The 20,268-nt window shown below is 36.5% G+C and overlaps 1 protein-coding gene across 11 annotated transcripts in view; it reads left to right on the plus strand.

The window, feature by feature from the left end:
* The window catches only part of DACH2 (dachshund family transcription factor 2), a 521,453-nt gene that overhangs the window by 360,679 nt on the left and 140,506 nt on the right, over positions 1-20,268 (plus strand). For 10 of the 11 annotated variants that reach the window (XM_058658946.1, XM_004592794.2, XM_058658950.1 and 7 more), the window contains one exon: positions 6,072-6,203. In XM_058658946.1, the coding sequence (XP_058514929.1) occupies positions 6,072-6,203 (132 nt within the window). Of the gene's footprint in view, positions 1-1,456; positions 1,490-6,071; positions 6,204-20,268 lie in introns of those variants that run through there. The other variant, XM_058658955.1, reaches the window with a different exon arrangement.

Raw genomic sequence — 20,268 nt, forward strand, 5'->3', positions numbered from 1 at the left:
CTGCACTATGAGCTCTTTATCAGAATCTTAACAGGTATCTAAGAGTGTCTGTTTTGTAGTAGGCTAACAGACAGGAATCTTTTCTGGTGGACTAGTCTTTATGAAGCAATATTTTCTTTGAGCATGGGTGAGTTGTGAAAAGAGGTTGCTCTACTGGAGGATGCAATATTTTGGGTATTCTTAATGTTCCTGTATTCCTGGTTAAGTAGGCATGAGAAGAAATTCTGATTCTAATAGCAGAAATGTGAGGTGTTTTGTCATTCCTAACCTACATCAAATACACACTCTTACCCAGAATTACGAGATTTTTCTAGGTGTAGCGCTACTGCTTCAAAATCATAAATATGTAGAAGATCAGAACCTTTAAAACCGTAAAAATTATGTTGGGACACCTAGTAATACTATATAAAACAGGCAAATAACCCCCCGTTGTCACCCTACTGCCTCTTAGAAGGTGCATGAAACACTAGAAAAACTCTCATGGCTCAAATTTTCTTCAGAAATTGTCTATTGTGTGGCACCAGTTAACAAGTATTTCTCCTACTGATTAGTTGTATATAAAAAGAACATTTCCAATTTAAAGTGATATCACTAGAAACAAAAATAGTGATTACTCAAATGGAGAATAAATTTCGTAGTGGTTGTGAAAATTTAAGACATTTGTACACAAGCTAAATTCAAATCTATAAAAACTTTTTTTTTAATTGAGTGCACCGTTTCACAGTGTTCCATGGAGTGTTAATCTGTGTAGACTTCAAATAATGTTCCTATGCTGGTTTGGAAAATTCATAATTAATACTATATAAGAAATTCTCTGAAGAAATTTAGAGCAAGGCACATATGGAGCTACTTTGGAGTACCTACATTTAAAGTCTAATCAAGGCTTAGTGGTTTTGTAAATTTGCAATTGCTTTCTATGTCTCAGTCTTGCCATCTGGAAAATGGAAATATTAATAGTATCCCTCTCAAGATTGTTGAGAATTTTAAGTGAATACATGTAAAATGTTCACAGAAGTGAGGAATGTTGCAAATTCTCTGTAAAGTTATTCTTGTTTTTAATCCAGTGAAGACAAATTTGGTGTTGAAATTTTGTGACTACCTTCCTCTTGTTTAAACTGATTCTTCCTGTGAGATCTCTCAATTTGAGAGGAAGATGACAGGAAGAGAGACAGAAGAGAGACAGATTGTCAGTCTGGTAGTCCACTCCCTAATCCTCACAAACAACCAATGCTTTGCCAGGCTGAAGTCAGAAACTAAAGGCTTCAGATGTGGATGGCAGGAACTTAAGTATTTGGGCCATTATGTGCTACCCCTTGTGCTCATTAATAGGGAACTATTTTGGAAGCAGAGTAGATTGGATGCGACCTGTAACTCTATTTTCAGATGTGGGAATACCAGCGGCTCAACACAGTATGCCACAATGCCTGTCCCCTGAAAAGATTCTAATAGTTTGTAGAAGTACTCAAGTAGAATGAAGTATGGAAGACAGGTTGGATATTGTTGCTTCTCTCTTCATTTTAATCATTGAATAGTAGATTTAATTATGACTGTTTAAAGAGATGAGTACACTTTCATGTTTTTGAATGTCAATTATGCATTTGATGAACAGTCCACAAAAAATTAACAGTTGTTTGGTAAGCCAAACTTTTGTTAGGCACTTTAGGTTATGGGACAACAGGTTGCTCAAGGCTGCAACCAGCCTCTCCCACACTGTGGTGTGGCTGTATTTTCTACTATGCTGTGCTGCTAGTCCTACCAAATCCTTTCCCACTGTCATTTTCTTGGTTTTGATGCCACCCTGAATTGCAAATTCTCTGCCTTTTCTAAACCAATCATTTGTTCTTTGTGCTGGACAAGTTGATTATTAGCACAGATTGAGCATATCCTCTTAATCCAACCAAGTTTGACAAACATCTGTGCCAATACAGTGATTTCTAGTGCCAGCATCATTTAGGTTTTTCTTTTCTTTTCTTTTCTTTTCTTTTTTTTTTTGGCTGATGTCTAGCCAAATACAGGTGCTATTTATCGTTTTTGAAAACTCCCAATGGCTATGTTTTGTAAAACTTTTCCTCTTAGTCACAGACCTGACCTGAGTAGCTAGTACCTCTTTACCTCTGAATGGTGAATCCGAAGAACCACTCTAATATTTGTTCCTCCCTCGAGTAACCTGTTGTTAGTTATATGTGACCTCTCTGCTTGTTCAATTATTGATTCTTAGATATGTATAACTTTCCTTTCAATTGCATTCTTAGACTTTTAGCTTCCAAATGTTTATCTGAACAGAAAAAAAAACTTTTCTAAAGTATTTTTGTTTTTTCTCAGTCCAAGTAGTTTTCTAAGTATATTTTATAACAGCAATCTCCTGAAAGTGAACCTGAGTGCTAGCTTTGTTTTGAAAAATTTTATTCTTCCCAGTTTACCTGTAACAAACTTCAAATCTATTTTTACTAGGTTCATTGCAGTATATCACATTAGCATTTTGTATCACCAGATGTTTCCTTGTTCATAGTTTAGTCCACCATACTCAACCCAAAGTAGTTTGAATACAAATAACAAACAAGCCACCACACAGTACTTGGTAAGGAGACTGAAGTAATGTGGCAGACCTAAAGTACTTTTCATTTTGAGGAGTGGGATATTATTAATTGCAATGTCTTGACTGTTAATTTAATTAAATTTTATTTAAAAAATGTAAAATCAAGTCACAGTGAATTGACTCACCAGTTTATTTAATTATTTCTAAACTTCAAGATTTGATTACTCATAGTTCTTTAGTTACTTTACTTATTCACAGTTTTGACAGAAAAGCTTTTAAACTAATACAAAGTCATGGGCACAGTATAACCAATTAAGAAAATATAAAAGCACATGAGTTTTAGAAAACTATATAGTACAGGACAAATCCAGACAAAATCTTGGCTTCATAACGGATATTAAGGATCAAATAGTCCATTTTTAAATTTTGCTTATTAATAAATTAAGTCCCAGAAAATTTGTATGAATCAGATTCTCACTTGTTTTGACAAGATGCCTTTTAGGGTGTCACTGCCGATCCATCTTTTAGGTGATTTTAAAGAATTTAAAAGTCAACTTACTAATGTAAGGATTTGAGAACAAAACATGCTTTCTCCTCTAAACCTACTACAGACTCACTCCTGTTATGTTCTCTCACTTTTTATCTTTGTGACACAAAGGATTTCATTTATTAAATTGATTTTTTTAAGATTTATTTATTTTTTTCTTGGAAAGGCGGATATACAGAGAGGACGAGAGACAGAGAGGAAGATCTTCCATCCAATGGAAGGTGCTGCTGGGATACGAACAGGCGCCCATATGGGATCCTGGCATGTCCAAGGAGAGGACTTTAACCACTACACTATCGTGCCAGGCCCTTGATGTTTTGTTTTAAACATTCATTGAAATTCTTTTGACTCTAAGGAAGTTTACAGCATGGTAAGCTTGCAGGTAGTCCTTGTTTACGTACTAACAATAATAGCCAGTCTTACTCATACATAAATACACACACATGCACACACATAGATAACTGTGTTTTACTGGCATTTTCATTTAATTTTACATTCAGTTGAATGTAGCAAGAATACACTGTGGAAAAAGGGGATACGCCTCAATAGAAGATTCAGGGAAAACTGGGAAACCATATAGATAAGAATGAAATTGGATCCTTATCTTCAGCAAACATGCATATCAGCTCAAAATGAATTAGACTTAAACCTACACCTGACACCATTAGACTTCTAGAAGAGAACATACAGGAAAATTTTTTTCTTGGAAATTATTGCTTGGATAGAATGTCAAACACACATAAAACAAAAGCAAAAATGGCAATAACCAGTACACATGGTACTAATCCTAATGAAAACGCTTCCACACAACAAGAAAAACATATCACAAAAACAAACCACAGAATGGGAGAACATATTTTGAAACTGTTTATCTGTCGAAGGTTAATATCCAAATATATATTAGCAATTTATAAAGTTCAGTAACCAGAAAACAAATAACCTGATTTAAAAAAAAAATGGGCAGAAATTGATATTTGGCATAGGAACTAAGGTACATGTAAGAATGCTTGAGTTGGTTTCAGAGTGCCTGGGTTTTACTCCCAGCTCTGCTTCCAATTCCAGCTTCTTGCTAAGATGCATTCTTGGATGCAGCAGATGAGAGTTCAAGGAATTGAGTCATGGTGACTTGTTTGGAAGACCTGATTTGAATTCCTAGCTTCAGGCTTTGCCCTGGCCCAGCCCTGACTGGTGGGATCATTTGGGGGAATGAGTCACTAGATGATAGCCTTCTTTTCCCCCTTCAAATAAATAAGTAAAATTTAAAAATGGCCAAAGTACAGCACTATACTTTTCTTAAAATAAGTCATACAAGGGACCAGTACCATGAGCCAACATTCCATATTGGTAATGCTTCATGTCCTGGGTGCCCCACTTCTGATTCATCTATTCGGTTGTTACCTGAAATGACAATGGAGGGTAGCCTAAGTCCTTGGGACCCTGAACCCATGTGGGAGACCCAGAAGAGGCTCCTGGTTCCAGGTTTCATCTCAGATCAGCTCTGGTCATTGCAGCCATTTGGGGAGTCAACCAGTCCATGGAGTATCTTTCTCGCTCCTTTTCTCTGCAAATCTGCCTTTCAATAAACAAAAAATAAATCTTAAAGAAAAGTACCTCTCTAGTAATCTAAAGATTCTCAACATCTCTAACCACCAGAAAGCTGTAAATCAAAACTACAATGATACATCACTTCATATCTGTTAAATGGCTATTTTTAATTATTTTAAATAATTTTCTAACATTTAAATTTAACAATTTTTAACCCTTTGCCACATTAACATCATATGTAGACATTACAACTACATATTTGTAGGTTGCCTTTTCCTTGAAATAGGAATATTAATATCACACACAGAGATGCATGGCAATGATTTGTAATCTGGGGAATCCAACGTACATTACAAAGTACATTATATAGTTCAGTAAAGGAATATTGATAACAGTATAACAAATGTTATGACAGCCACATAACTGGCCATTATTTTTTAAAAGAATTTACTTGTTTATTTTTTATTGAAAGGCTAAGTGACGGATTTTTTAAAAAGACAGAGTAATCTCGCACCTATGGGTTCACTCCTAAGTGCCTGCAATACCCAGAATGAAGCCGGGATCCAAGAGTTGCATCTATATTTACTTTTTCTTTTTTAAGATTTATTTTATTTCTACTGCAAAGTCAGATATACAGAGAGGAGGAGAGACAGAGAGGAAGATCTTCTGTCCGATGATTTACTCCCCAAATGACCACAATGGCCGGTGCTGCGCTGATCCGAAGCCAGGAGCCAGGAACCTCCTCCAGGTCTCCCACATGGGTGCAGGGTCCCAAGGCTTTGGGCTGTCCTTGACTGCTTTCTCAGTCCATAAGCAGGGAGCTGGATGGGATCCCAGCATGTTCAAGGCGAGGAGTTTAGCTGCTAGGCCACCGTGCCAGGCCCTATATTTACATTTTTTAAAAATTTTTCTGTGTTTTAGTATTGGGAAAATAAAAGGATATAAAAGGTACCTGGAGATTTTATTCACAGCCTATTATTTAGCAAAAGTGCAAACAAAGTTATGCATTCCAAAGAATCATAATCCCAAAGGGATAGCACTTCAGAGTATTTCCTCTGAAGATGGTAGTTTAGAAGGAATGTAGTATGTTTAGAGAGTTTGTTTAGAAATAATAGTCAAATGGTTTTGACAAAATCAAGGCTTATCTGCAAGAGTCTTGGAATTTTTGAAACAGTTTGTATTTTACCATCTATTTGTTCTGTGATTTGAATTGGAGTTCAGATACTTCATCAAATATTTTTTTTGCAGCTTTTTAAAAGTCTTCATTGTAAGCTGAAGGAATTACAAGATTTAAAAATTTCTTTGTTAAAAAATAAGCATTAATTCAATTTTAATTTACTTTCGGCTCATGCTGTGCATCAGGGCCCTTTTAAATTAATGCATCCATATTTTAGTTCCACTTTGAAATGGGCCCAATTTTAAAAGGCATGGTTCTGTTTTTAGGTATAACAGCTGCAGCAATGGCTGAGGCAATGAAGCTGCAGAAGATGAAGCTGATGGCTATGAACACTCTGCATGGAAATGGAAGCCAAAATGGAACTGAATCTGAACCTGATGATCTGAATTCTAACACAGGTGAGTTCTTACTGTTTTATTGCTGTATGGGAGAAAAGAGGGATCATGGCAGTAGAGAATCACTTGTATAATACTGTGATTTTAAACACTTACCCTAGAAGTATAAGATTAAGATCTTATTGCTAGCTTAAATATTGAAACTAGATAGCTATTCCTATTGCAGACTCATTTAGTGATTTCCGTTGTTTATGGCAGTGGGATTAAATATAATCTCTTACAGTGATAGCCACTGTGCTGTCTGCTAAAAGCTGCCCATTCTGCCTTTGCCACACAGATCTTAATTCCTCCTTTTCTGAAGAATGTACTACAGGAAGGCAAGACTGAGATTTTAGGTTGTCAGACTACAATCTATTTTGCTGTTTGGAATACCTCCTCCTTAGCTAATTATGGATGCTGACAGACCCCAGACATTACTGACAGAGGCTAGAGAAAAGGAATGGAATATATATATATATATATTTTTTTTTTTTCACATCCTACAATATATTATATATTCATACATAATCATATAAATACATAATATATGTAAATATATAATATGTTACAAATATATATTCTATATAATATAGTATAATATATTTATTCAATTCCTTTTCTCTAGCCCCTGTTTTATATATAATTTTAATATAATTATATTGTATATATATTAAATATGTATATTATTGCAGAAAGTGAGTGAAAAGAAATAAGATTCTGAAGTGGATTGTGTCTTGCCTTTGCACTTATTTTTAAAATTTAAAAAGAGTTACATATTCTTATGTATTTGAAAGGGAGAGAGAGAGAGAGAAGAGAGACAGAGAGGGAGAAATTGAGATCATCCATTCATTGATTCATTACACAAATTCCCAGATGCCCACAACAGCAATGGAAAAAGCCATAAGCCAAGCATTTGACCCAGGTCTGCCATGTGGGTGGCAAAACCACAAGTATTTGAGCCATAACTTGCTGCCTTCTCAGGATCCACATAATTAAGTAGCTATAATCATAAATAGAGTTGGGACTAAGAACCAAGCACTCTAATACCATATATCATATATTCAAACTGCATCTTATTTGCTGTGCCAAATCTCCAGAACCATAATACTTGCTTTTATTCCTTTATGCTGCAATAAGTGTAACTTGTCCTTGATCATCAAAACCCTTAAAAGTCTTTTGAGGTAGGTGGGATGATATGTGAATGAATGAATGGATGAATAAAGTTTATTTGGAGGTAGAACTACAAAAGGCAACAAAAAAGGTCATAGTAGTGTTAGGTTTCCAAGCTTACACTACTGTTAAATTCAACATAATGTGATAGATTGTTAATAACTTTACTTATCTCAGTCTAGGCTCTTAAAAATTTAAGCATGATCGAATCTATTTTTTGGAAGAAAATATGAAGTGGAATTAGATAGCAACTTTACTTAATCAAATTGCTAGGAGAAATCATTCTGACTTTAATACAGTATAAATACACTTATCTAAAATTTCAAAGTTGCTGGAAGATTATGCAATGAAAATTTTTCTTCAGGGGTCATGGTGGTACTTTCTGTAAAGTCAGAGACTGAAAATTACATTAAACAAAGTAACTAACAGCAGTAGTTATGGTATTTACCAGTTACTATGATAGTACATATCTTAACTTTACCAAAAACTCTAGAAAATGGCATTTATAATATTCTAATTTTACCAACAAGGAAACAGAAGCACATCGCATTTCAACTTTGTTCATAGTAAAAAAGCTGGTGAAATACAGACATGAGTTTCAGTCTCTTATCTGGCTAAGTCCAAAGTATTTGCTCCTTCTCGAGTCTGTGCCCTCCTCAATTTTGTTTTGATAAAATTTCACTTTATCAAGTCCCTTGTATAAAATTGCAAAAACAAGGAAGTGTGAGAAAACAAATGATCAGTTTCGTCGTCTGAATGCCTCTTAACTCATAATGGAATTTAAATGTTGAAATATCTTTGGAATGACTACATTTGACATGAAACCTCTTGAAACTTCATTTTGTTGCCAAGGAATGTTTTATAGAAATAAGGATGAGTGAGGAGTCATGCAATGACTTCTATCATATCTCAGGGATATCATTTTCATAAAAAGACTTTCTAAAGAATCATTATGCTTCTCCATTTGTGAGATAAACTTTCATTCTTATTTTTAATATTGCATAGTTAATAATTGCTCTTGCTAGATAGAACGTGGTATATAACCTTGCCAAACTAAAGATATGTATTCTCTTAATAAAACAAGGTATTAGGTTTCCATCTGCGTATAATATTAAATTTAGCATTGTGGCTTTTCACTTGGGGAGATACATAGTGACTGTGTAGTGGAGACTGACATGTCCAGATGTGAGGATGCAGTGCAGTTTGCATCTCTACTTCCGGATGGAGGATGGACTCCCAGTGAAACCTTTGGATGTGTCTTGACAATGGGCTGCTGGACTCTGCCATTGTCCATGCCCGCAATGATGGACTTGTGACTGTTTATGAGGAACTATGCTATTGTAATGATATGGAGAACTCAGTGTATGTATGTGGGAGGGCGGTTAGGGTAGGAGGTAAGGGAAATTCCAGGGTCTATGGAGCTGTATCATAAAATGATAATAATAATAAAAAATGAAAAAAAAGAATAAGAAGACAGTGTTTACTATCCTTGCTCATGAAGAGATTGTAACCTAGGTAGTACAATCTTGATGTGATAAAGGGATCACACTTGAAGGATCATCATCGTCTATATAAAAGTGAAGGCCAAGGGGATTTTAAAAGTCCAGATAAAGGAAATCTTTCTTCTACTAGAAAACAACTACTGTTTCACAAGCAATCATTTTGAAGGGATATTTATTTTGATAGTTTTAGAAGTGAATGTTTTGACAGTTTTGGATACTAATATGATTTTGATTGTGTTTGGGTCACCTGTCTTAGTATTTATTTAATTTTATATTTATTTGGGAGGAAGAGTTACACACATACACATACAGAGAGAGAGAGAGAGAGAGAGAGAGAAGAGGAGAGGGAGAGAGAGGGAGGAAGAGAGAGAGAGAACAGTTGTTTCCTCTGTTGGTTCATTCCAAAGATGGCCCCAACTGACTTGGCCGCTAGACCAAGCTGAAGATGGGAATCTAGAACTCCACGTGGGTCTCCCATGTAACAGGGGCCCAAGTAATTGGGCCATCTTCCTTTGCATTTAAAGGCACATTTGTAGTGGGATAAATCAGAAGTGGAGCAGTTGGTACCTCAATCGGTGCTCATATGGGATAATAGACATTGCAAATGGTTGTTTAAACTTACTGTACCACAATGAAAGCCTTTAATTGATGCATATAGGATCTGAATAATAGTTATGACCTTGGTTTTAATGACATTTACTGGTTGAACTACAGTTGGGAAATTGGATAATTAACTCAAAGGGTATATAAGTCTTAGATAATTGTTGAGACTATTTACACAGTAGCTACTAGATTTAATGAGGAAAAGGAAAAAATCGGTCAATTTGATAATATACAATCCAACAAATGATGTGCTATTATGTTAGAAAAATGCATTTGTGTAGTGGCATAGAAGAGATCATTGGATTGTGATCTGATGTAGCTATTTTCAGCTCTGTAACAGAATACCAGTGGTATATTTGAAGTTATCAGCAAATAATAATAAAAAAATTCAAGTGTGTCACTGAAATAAGCAGTGTGGTTAGTGACCATGTCTAACCCGCTCCAAGAGGGGTTAAACTAATTATTGAATAAGATTCAAAACAGAATTCACACAATTCCACAATATATGATGTTCCAACAGAGCAAAAGGCAACTTCTGAAAGAAGACAAAAGTACTTAAATTTAAATGTTGATGATATAGATGAGAAGGTACAATGTGTAAAGAAATGGATGGCTATATTCTGGAACAGAATGTGATAAAAATAGCAAGAACAAAATTCTATGAAAATATAGAGAAAGAAGAAAAACTTTTTTTCTAAGAGAATAAGGGACGGAATTCAAGAGTAGGTTGTGTTATTTGAACTGGCTTTGAGTTTAAAGTGAAAATCAGAAAGTGGGTGGCTTTAAATCATATGGTAAGCAGACAGCAGGATTCTCCTGGGGAAACATTTCCAAACAGTGGTTCTGAAGAACTCTCAGGTCATCTCTGGGACTTAGATGAAAACTGAGTATACGACTTAAGAAAATGTTACGTTTCAGGCCCAGAAAGCCTTGATTCATTACTTTCTTTTTTTTTTTAAGATTTTTAAAATTTTGATTTCAAAGTCAGATGTACAGAGAGGAGGTGAGACAGTGGGGAAGATCTTCCGTCCGATGGTTCACTCCCTAAGCAATCACAACGGCCAGAGCTGAACCAATCCAAAGCCAGGATCTGGAACCTCTTCCGGGTCTCCCACGTTGGTGCAGGCTCCCAAAGCTTTGGGCCATCCTCGACTGCTTTCCCAGGCCACAAGCAGGGAGCTGGATGGGAAGCAGGGCTGCCAGGATTAGAACCGGCACCCATATGGGATGCTGGGACGTGCAGGGCAAGCACTTTAGCCACTAGGCTACTGTGTCAGGCCGATTCATTACTTTCTTATGTGAATTATAAAGCATCTACTTAAAATTTTTATTAAGTTACTTTATTTATATAAGCTGAAAAATATTATACATTTCACAGTACAGATTTAGGAATGAAAACAGTTTCTAAAGTTAAATTTCAGAGTTCTAAATGACTTGGTTGATTGCAACAGTCCCATACAACAGGTGGTAGTTGAAGGATGGGAAACTTGTTTGTCATCACAGAGATAGGTAATGAAATATCTGACACTGGTTCCTACTCTTCCGATTTTGCCACTATAACATCATTCCTCCAAAGTTTAAATGGGCTTTTTAGTATGATCTAAGGTACTTATTAACTTTGAGGTAGAGTACCAATCAATAATCCTAGAGATGAAAATGAAGTTGACCTGTCTCAAGTTTTGTTTGTAAATTAGGTGCCTGACCTCAGTTCAGACCTGACTTGACCTCACAATCTATTCTTGGCATTATCATTTTGTCTATATTGGTGATACATTTTCTCTTGATAATTTTTTTTTCTCTTTGATTAAGAGGTATAGGAAGCAAATGCTTCACTTAATATTCTCAAACTGTCACATTAATTAAATCTTAAAAAACATTTGAGGGTGGGTTTGGGGAAGGGTGGGGGGAATCCCAGTACCTATAAAACTGTGTCGCATAATGCAATGTAATTAATAATAATAATAATAGTAGTAAATTAAAAAAATTCCACCTAATGGGGCTGACAAGGTAATATAAATAGGTTAAGCTGCCTTCTGCAAAGCCAGCGTCCCATTTGAGTGTTGGATCATTCCAGCTACTCTGCCTCCAATCCAACTCCTTGCTGATTCTTCTGGGGAAAGGAGCAGAAGATGGCCCAAGTGCTTGGGCCCCTGATGCTCACATGGGAGTCCTGTGCAGAGTTCCAAGCACCTGGTTTTGGCCCAACCTAGCCCAACTGCTGTGGCCATTTTATGAGTGAAACAGAAGACAGAAGAGCTCATTCTCTCTTTCAAATGAATAAATATGTCTTTAAAAGGAATTATGCTTGGGGCAGGTTTTTGGCATAACTCCTAAGACATCATCACATGGAATGCCTTCGTGACACATTACAGTTCCTGGATTCGACTCCTGGGTTTGCTCCTGATTGCAGCTTATTAATAATACATATGTTGAAAAACAGCAGTTAATTGCTCAAGTACCACGACTTAACTGTGCTTATCGGAGACCTTAATTGATTTCTCAGCTCCTGACTTTGGCCTGGCACATCCTAAGTTGCTACAAGCATTTAGAGAGTGAACTGGTGGATGGAAGATGTATGCTGGTCTGTGTCTATCTCTCAATACCTCTTTTTCTTTCAAAGAAATAAAATAAATTTAAAAATATATTAAATCTACAAATGCTACAAATGACTAAATAGATTTAGGATCTTATAAGCTTGTTAAGTGAAAATTGAATAACTCAGTCTATTCAGGATTGCCGTTTTTCCCCCTCATGCGCAACATTTGTTGTTACAAAGCACAATTGAAAATGAAAATGAAGGATTTCTGTTAACATCCCTTGTTTGTGGCCATGTTAATACACTGCCTGACAGAAGCATCTTGTGCTTATGGATCATTTTCACAATGATCTGTGTAAACATAAAATTTAAAAACATTTTTTTAGTAATTACAGGAGTATACTATGGCTGGACTGCTACTGAGATTCTTCATTATTATTAATTGCTAATAGACCAGAAGGCAGCATGGCATGTACAAAAGAATATAAAATATTCAATTATTATTTTATGTTGTTCATGTGTTTACCTATCATAGCCTTTTTAAAAGCATTACAGTTTAAAAAAAAAGTATTACAGTTTATTTTCACTATGCATTCTTTAAAATTTCTTATTCCAAGTCCTGCATAAGCTTTGATTCTTGCTACTTAATTGTTGAAGTTCTGGCTCTTATTTGTCTGTGATCAGTTTTTATCAAAACATGTATGAAGACACTATCTTCTCCATACTTGAATTTGGAAAACAATGCAGAAATTTAACATTTTGCTGGAAAATAATGATAACAACTATCATTCAATTTGCTCTTCACCAAGACAGCCATGTTAGTTCTTTTAATTTATTTTTATGGGCAAGGAAGATTTATAGAGTAATATACAGAGAAAGATCTTCTGTCAGCTTGTTCACTGCACAAGCAGCCACAATGGCCAGAACTGCGCCGATCTGAAGCCAGGAGCCATGAGCCCCCTCTGTGTATCCCAACCTGGTGCAGGGTCCCAAAGCTTTGGCCCTTCCTCAACTGCTTTTCCTGGCCACAAGCAGGGAGCTGTAAGGGAAATGGGGCAGCTACAACATGGACCGGCACCCATATAGGAGCCAGGCATATACAAGGCGAGGATTTAGCCACTGAGCTATTGCGCCAGGCCCAGCCAATTTATTTTTAAGGCCTACTCGCATTATGTAAATAAATTTTTAAGTATATTGAGACCACCTGAAACAAGTAGGAAATGCCCTCAAAATACAGGAATTCAGTGTTAATCCAAGATGTTTAACATAAGTGAAAAAGAATCTTTCATTATGGAGTTCTGTTACATCCTTTTATTTCACTTATTGGTATTTTTCAAAGATTTTTAAGAGCAAAGACAAAAGAATAGAAAAAAATTAATAGCATTAAATTTAAAAAGGGCAAGCAAACATAGAAATTAGAGATTATGAGGCAAGAACAACATTCTCTTTTTTGAAGACAAATCTACAAGTTTCTTCGATTTGAGGTTTTGTTTAATAGCTTCTATAATGGCTGTGCCATGACTCTGCATCAAGATTTCAGCATGAATAACAACCTGTTCATGTTTCATTTAGCTCCAAATGAGAAATTCTGTCTTTTATTGTTTTAGGAAATTAGTCTGTGTACTATTGCTCCTGGAGCTTTATAATTAATCACTAAAGGTTATAGCTGTGGAGACTTTGTGGGAAAGAGATGCCTGAACGATTATAATTGTAGCTGTCAAATCAGAAATATAGTTATACAGCAGCAGGTCTCTTGTTAAAAAAAAACAGTAACAAAGGCTTCCAGGGTCACCCATTTTCTTGTAGAAATAAATGGAGTAATTTTCAACTGTGCTGCTGATTTCAGAAAGATGTGCACAGTGACTTTATCTTTATCCTCTGAGTCCCTATTTGTTCTGACTTTCATGTTGGTTTAGCCTCAGTGCAGCAGGTGTTGAGTATTTTATCTTTTAGAACACACAGTTTATAGTGGAAAGAACCAAGTAATATAATTCATTTGCAAATTTGAATTAGAAATTCCCAAGATTGCCTTCTCTCTTCATGTTATCCAAACACCGCGTTAGAAACAGAAGATGTTTGTAGAGAATCAAATGAGACATCTTGTTTTCATTTAAGTGCTGATATCATTAACTGTTTTAGAATAATTTAGTCATACAACTGTAAACTTTACTATTCATTCCATCTTTCTTTTGTGAACATGGCTCTGTAAGAGAAATTTAAATCAGAAGATCTTAAAGTATGATACTCTGCTGGCTCTGTTTTCAGACCAGAGAGGGTATACCTAAGAAGCCGTTGAACTTGACTGGACAATAAGATGATGGACTCTATGTTTGGTACACGCTTGCAATGGGGGAATCTCAACTGAACTTGAGCTGTGGTTATGCAACAAGGTGGAGGAATCCACCATGGTGGGAGGGTTTGGGGAGGGGTGGGGAGAATCCAAGTACCTATGAAACTGTGTCACATAATACAATGTAATTAATGAATTAATAATAATAATAATAAAAAACTTATTCCAGGGATAAGCAAAACTCACTACTGAGTAACTGTTAATTACAATTTTTATTGTGTTTTAAAATTGGTATTTATTTTAAAAGAAGAGATATTTAGAGAAAAAAAAAAGAGAAAAGGGGAGAAGACTCTTATTCAACTGATGAACTTTCCAAATTCCTCACTAGCCAGAAGGAATAGGGGCTGGACCAAGAGTGAGAAACTCAATCCAGGGCTCCCTTTTGGATGATAAGAAATCAATTTCTGGAGAGATTACTGCTACTTCACAGGATCTGTGTTGGTGGGAAAATGAAGTTAACCACCAGAAATGGGAATTGGGTCCACACACTATTTCAGAATCTGGATGTCTTAACTGCTAGACTAAGTGCATGCTACCTATCATGTGTATGTTTCATATCTCATGCAGTACATTAAGAAATTCTGTTTTTTAAAGAGTTATTTATTTTTTATCACAAAGTCAGATATATAGAGAGGAGGAGAGATAGAGAGGAAGATCTTCCATCCGATGATTCACTCCCCAAGTGAGTGCAATGGCCAGTGCTGTGCCGATCCGGAGCCAGGAACCAGGAACTTCCTCTAGGTCTCCCTCACGGGTGCAGGATCCCAAGGCTTTGGGCCGTCCTCGACTGCTTTCCCAGGCCACAAGCAGGGAACTAGATGGAAGTGGTGCCGCCGGGACTAGAACCGACACCAATATGGGATCCCAGCATGGCCACGCTGCAGGGCCCAGAAATTCTTGTTTTAGCTGTGATATTAGGATTCATTTATATGAAAATATCTCAGACATAAGCCAAAGTTTTGTTTCTTCTTGACAAATGATGTGTAATCTGACCTTACAGATATTCTTTACTAATCAACATTTTGATTTTCTACATAATTCTTCACAATCTTCTTGTTTGAACTCAGCTGTCATTAGATTAGAGGACAAAAGGATCCCACCCCCCACAAACTATATTGACCTGGGAAAAATCTCCTCAATGGAATGTTTTATTTATATATATATATATATATGCGTGACCAGGATGTCAAATATAGAGTCTCTTAAGAATGAATATAACGGGGCCCGGCGGCATGACCTAGCAGCTAAAGTCCTCGCCTTGAATGCCCCAGGATCCCATATGGGCGCCGGTTCTAATCCCGGCAGCTCCACTTCCCATCCACCTCCCTGCTTGTGGCCTGGGAAAGCAGTCGAGGACGGCCCAATACATTGGGACCCTGCACCCACGTGGGAGACCCCGAAGAGGTTCCTGGTTCCCGGCATCGGATCGGCACAGCACAGGCCATTGCGCTCACTTGGGTAGTGAATCATCGGATGGAAGATCTTCCTCTCTGTCTCTCCTCCTCTCTGTATATCTGACTTTGTAATAAAAATGAATAAATATTTAAAAAAAAAAAGAATGACTATAACAGGGCCTGGTGCAATAGCGTAGTGATTAAAGTCCTCGTCTTCCATGCGCTGAGATCCCATATGGGCACCGTTTGTAATCCCGGCAGCTCCACTTCCCATCCAGCTCCCTGCTTGTGGCCTGGGAGAGCAGTTGAGGACGGCCCTTAAGCCATGGGACCCTGCACCCGCATGGGAGACCTGGAAGAGGTTCCTGGCTCCTGGCTTTGAATTGGCTCAGCTCCAGTCGTTGTGTTCACTTGGGGAATGAACCATCAGATGGAAAATCTTCCTCTCTGTCTCTCCTCCTCTCTGTATATCCTCCTTTCCAATAAAAATACATAAATCTTTGAAAAAAAAAGAATGAATTTAACAAATTTTGCCTGTTATGAAATTTAATTTAGAAGATGTTAAATAGGGTAATTTTACCTATATGTGGAATTTTTTAAAGTTGATCTCATGTAAATAGAGAAATGTGGCTGATTTCCGTGTGATAGGTTTGATATTATGGGGAGATGTTTTTGAAAAGATATAAAATTACAGTTAGATTGAATGATAATCTCATGACAGCCATTGCATATCATCGTGATAGCATGTACTATATTCTTCAAAAATAGAGGTTTTTAAGTGTTTTCACAACAAACATGAAAATAAAAATGTATTCATTACTATATAGATTTAAAATAGTTATAAAGGAAATAAGTCATTGTGTAGTTAAATATATTTATTTAATTCTTTAAATTTTTTAATTTGGCATATAGAGAGAGGTAGAAAGAGAGAGCAAATGAGGGAGTTAGGGGATGAGTTCCCAACCACTGGGAATAGGCTAGTGGTGAGGTCAGGAGCTGGACACTCAATCCTGGTGTTTCCCTGGGGATGGCTTACCACTCAAGCCATCAACACTGCAAGAGCTGGGTGTCAAACTCAAGTGCTCAGAAATGGGATGCAGGTGTTTAACTGGCATCTTAATGAGGCTGAACATATACCCGCATTTTAAATTTTGATTAATTCATAATTGTGCATAGTTACAGAGTACATTTATTGATTGATTTATTTAAAGAATTATTTGGGCCCACTGCCATTGTTTAATGGCTTATATGGTCCAGGATCCCCTATGGGCATGCGTTCTGGTATCAGCTACTTCACTTTCTATAAAGTTACATGCTTATGTCCTGGGAAAGCAGTAGAGGGATGGCCTAGGGCCTTGGGACCCAACACTAGTGTCGGAGACCCAGGAGAAGCTCCTGGCTTTAGATCAGCTTAGTTTTGGCTGTTGAGGTCATTGGGTAGTGAACCAACAGACAGAAAATCTTTCTCTCCATCTCTCCATCTCTCTATAAATCTTCATTTCCAATAAAAGTAAAATAAATCATTTTAAAGTGTTTTGTGCAAAAAGCAGATTGGATATATTTTTACTAAAAAGGCAGATAATATTTACAGAGAGAAATGATAGAGAGGAAAATCTTTCTTCTGTTCACTCCACAAATAGCCACAGCGGTCAGGGCTGGGCCACTAGGAAGCCAAGATCCAGGAGCCCCCTTGGGGTCTCCCATGTGGGTGCAGGGTCCCAACATTTTTAGTCATCCTCCATTGTCTTCTTAGATTTTAAACAGGGAGCTGGAACTGAAGTTTAGCAACCAGGTGTTCATATGCATGTCAGCACTTGCAGGTAGAGGATCAGCCATTTGAGCCATTATGCCAGCCCCTTGTTGTATTTCAGTGCATGTATACAATGTGTACTGATAAAATTAGAGTGATTAACATTTCTGTCTCTTCAAAAGCTCTGATATTTTTGAAGCCTTCAAGGTCCTCTTTTCTAGTTACTCATAAAATATCTAATGGATTATTTTGTACAATAGTTAATCCAGTGCACTATAAAGCACCTGGTCCCACTTATTCTACCCAACTTTATTTATTTATTTATTTTATATTTTATTTTTTTATTCATTGATTACATTGTATTATGTGATACAGTTTCGTTGGAACTGGGAATCACCCCACCCCTCCCCCCGCCCTCCCCCCATGTGGAATATTCCACCTTGTTGCATATCCACTGATCAAGTACAGTTGAGATTCCCTCTTTGCAAGCATAAACTAAACACAGAGTCCAACATCTTATAGTCCAATCTAGTTCCTCAGCTTCCTGGGGAGACCCTGTCCTGTCCGAGGGCAGAACCATCAGATTATCAACCCGATCAATTAAAGGCTCCAACATACCCTCAGCAACAATTAACTTCGTTGTGTAACTAATAGTTATAGTATTGAGTAACCAGTATGTTAAAAACAATTGCAATTTCTTAACCATCTTCTGTGATCACCTCATTGTAAATTCAGTTTTAGTTTATACACAACATATAACATAATATACATAAAATAACATGTTTTTTGATATCCACCTTTTAACTTCCTTACTGCCTCTAGCCAGCCTCTAAGAATCACCATTCTACAGCTAAATTTCTAAAAAATTGTACATGTTTATAGGTCACAGAGTGAGAAAACAATGCATGTATACAATGTGTAAAGATTAAAGCTTAGTTAATATTTCAATCTCTTTAAACATTTCCAGTTTTAAAAATTAATAATAATTGTAAGTGCTTATGGACTACAATATGGCAGTTCAATAAATGCAGACACTATCTACTAATTAAATCGGAATAACTAACATTTTTCTCCCCTTGTCATTACCTCCATTGAAAATAGAATATCAACATAGAATAATGATTGCTAGGACCTGGGAATGGTAGGAAGGAGGTATGTTAAGGGGAAGTTGGATAATGGTACCAAAGCACACTTAGATAGAAGGAATAAGTTCCCAGTGTTACACAGAACAGTCAGATCAACACTTTTAAACCACTCCCCACCCCAAAATCCTGCCTACATCATTCTGTCTCATTTATTACTTTACATTATGTCTTTCAGTTTTACTCATTTTGCTGAAAATGATAGGATTTGATTTTTTATGGTTGAATAGTATTTCATTATAAAATTATACTACATTTTTGCTCTTTGTTCATTGGTTGATATACAGCTTGGTTGATTCTATATCTTGGCTTTTAATAAAAGTGTCACTGTTTGTGGGAGGTGGGGGTGGTGGTGAGTGTGTATAGATGTTTTGGGGTGGGAGCTAGTAAAATCATTGAATGATCTATTTTTGTTTTTTGCTGAATCTCTATACTGTTCACAAGATAATGGACATATTAATTTACATTAATAACAACAACGTGCAAATTTTTCTCCACATACTTTAAAATATTTGTATTGTGTGTCTGTGAGTGTGTGTGTATGTGTATGTGACAGAGACAAAGACAAAGACAGAAAGAGAGAGAGATCTAATCTGATTCACTGATGCAGCCAGAGCTGCAACAACTGGGACTGGGTCTGCAGTAGCTGGGGTTAAACCCAGGAGCCTGGAACTCTATTCAGATTTCACACATGAGTGGCAGGCACCCAAGTTCTTGAGCCAATAACAGCTGCCTCCCAGGGTCTGGGTTAGCAGGAAGCTGGAATTGGAAGCACAGTTACTACTGTATTCCAGCAACGCTGATGTGGTTGCTCCAAGCAGTCTCTTAGCTTACATATCAAGTGCTCTCTCCCCTTTGTTCCTGTTTTTTTTTTATAATAGCCATTTTTACTGGAGTGATAAAATAGCTCATTGTGGTTTGGATTTTATTTTATAGATAGATAATTATGTTGAATATTTTTCTATGTATTACTTGGATATATGTATTTCTTATTTTAAGATTTGTTATGCAAATAATTGACATATTTTTTCCAAAATGGGTCATTTAGACTCCACCTCTGAGGACAAATCTAACCTGTGTTGAATCTGCTCTGTTGGTCAATACGTATTATACTTCTTGAATATTGCTAATACTCTGTTCATTATAGTAAATACCTTGCTCTCCTACACCTTTGTTGTATAAGTTTGAAAAAATTTTCACTTTTTGTGTCTTAGTTACAAGGTAGGCACTTGGAATGATTATGTTTCCTTTGAATTCTAATGTTCACTGTTGTGACTCTTTAATCTTATTTACTCCCTAACACACTTAGTTTGTGTTACTTTAATGTGGATACCTCTAACTTTGGTATCTTCTATTTCATATGGTTTATCACTTTAGATTCTGAACCTACCCTCAGAAGTTCTAAGTTGAGGTCACATGATCAATATGTAGTTGAATCTTTGTTCAGGTCATTGGTGGAAATGTCTTGCCTACTCTTGTGATATGGGAAATATTTTTGGTGTCATCACCCTGAATTGACATTGCTTTGTGGGTGACCATTCTTTGAGTGCTTCTCTTCTGCTTTCTTGTAACCGTCCAGGTATGTGCCCAGTCTAAATCTTCACAGTTTATAGATGAAGAATTGGTTTTACTACATTTAAAA

The sequence above is a fragment of the Ochotona princeps genome, chromosome X, assembly GCF_030435755.1.
Source record: "Ochotona princeps isolate mOchPri1 chromosome X, mOchPri1.hap1, whole genome shotgun sequence".
Taxonomy (NCBI): Eukaryota; Metazoa; Chordata; class Mammalia; order Lagomorpha; family Ochotonidae; genus Ochotona; species Ochotona princeps.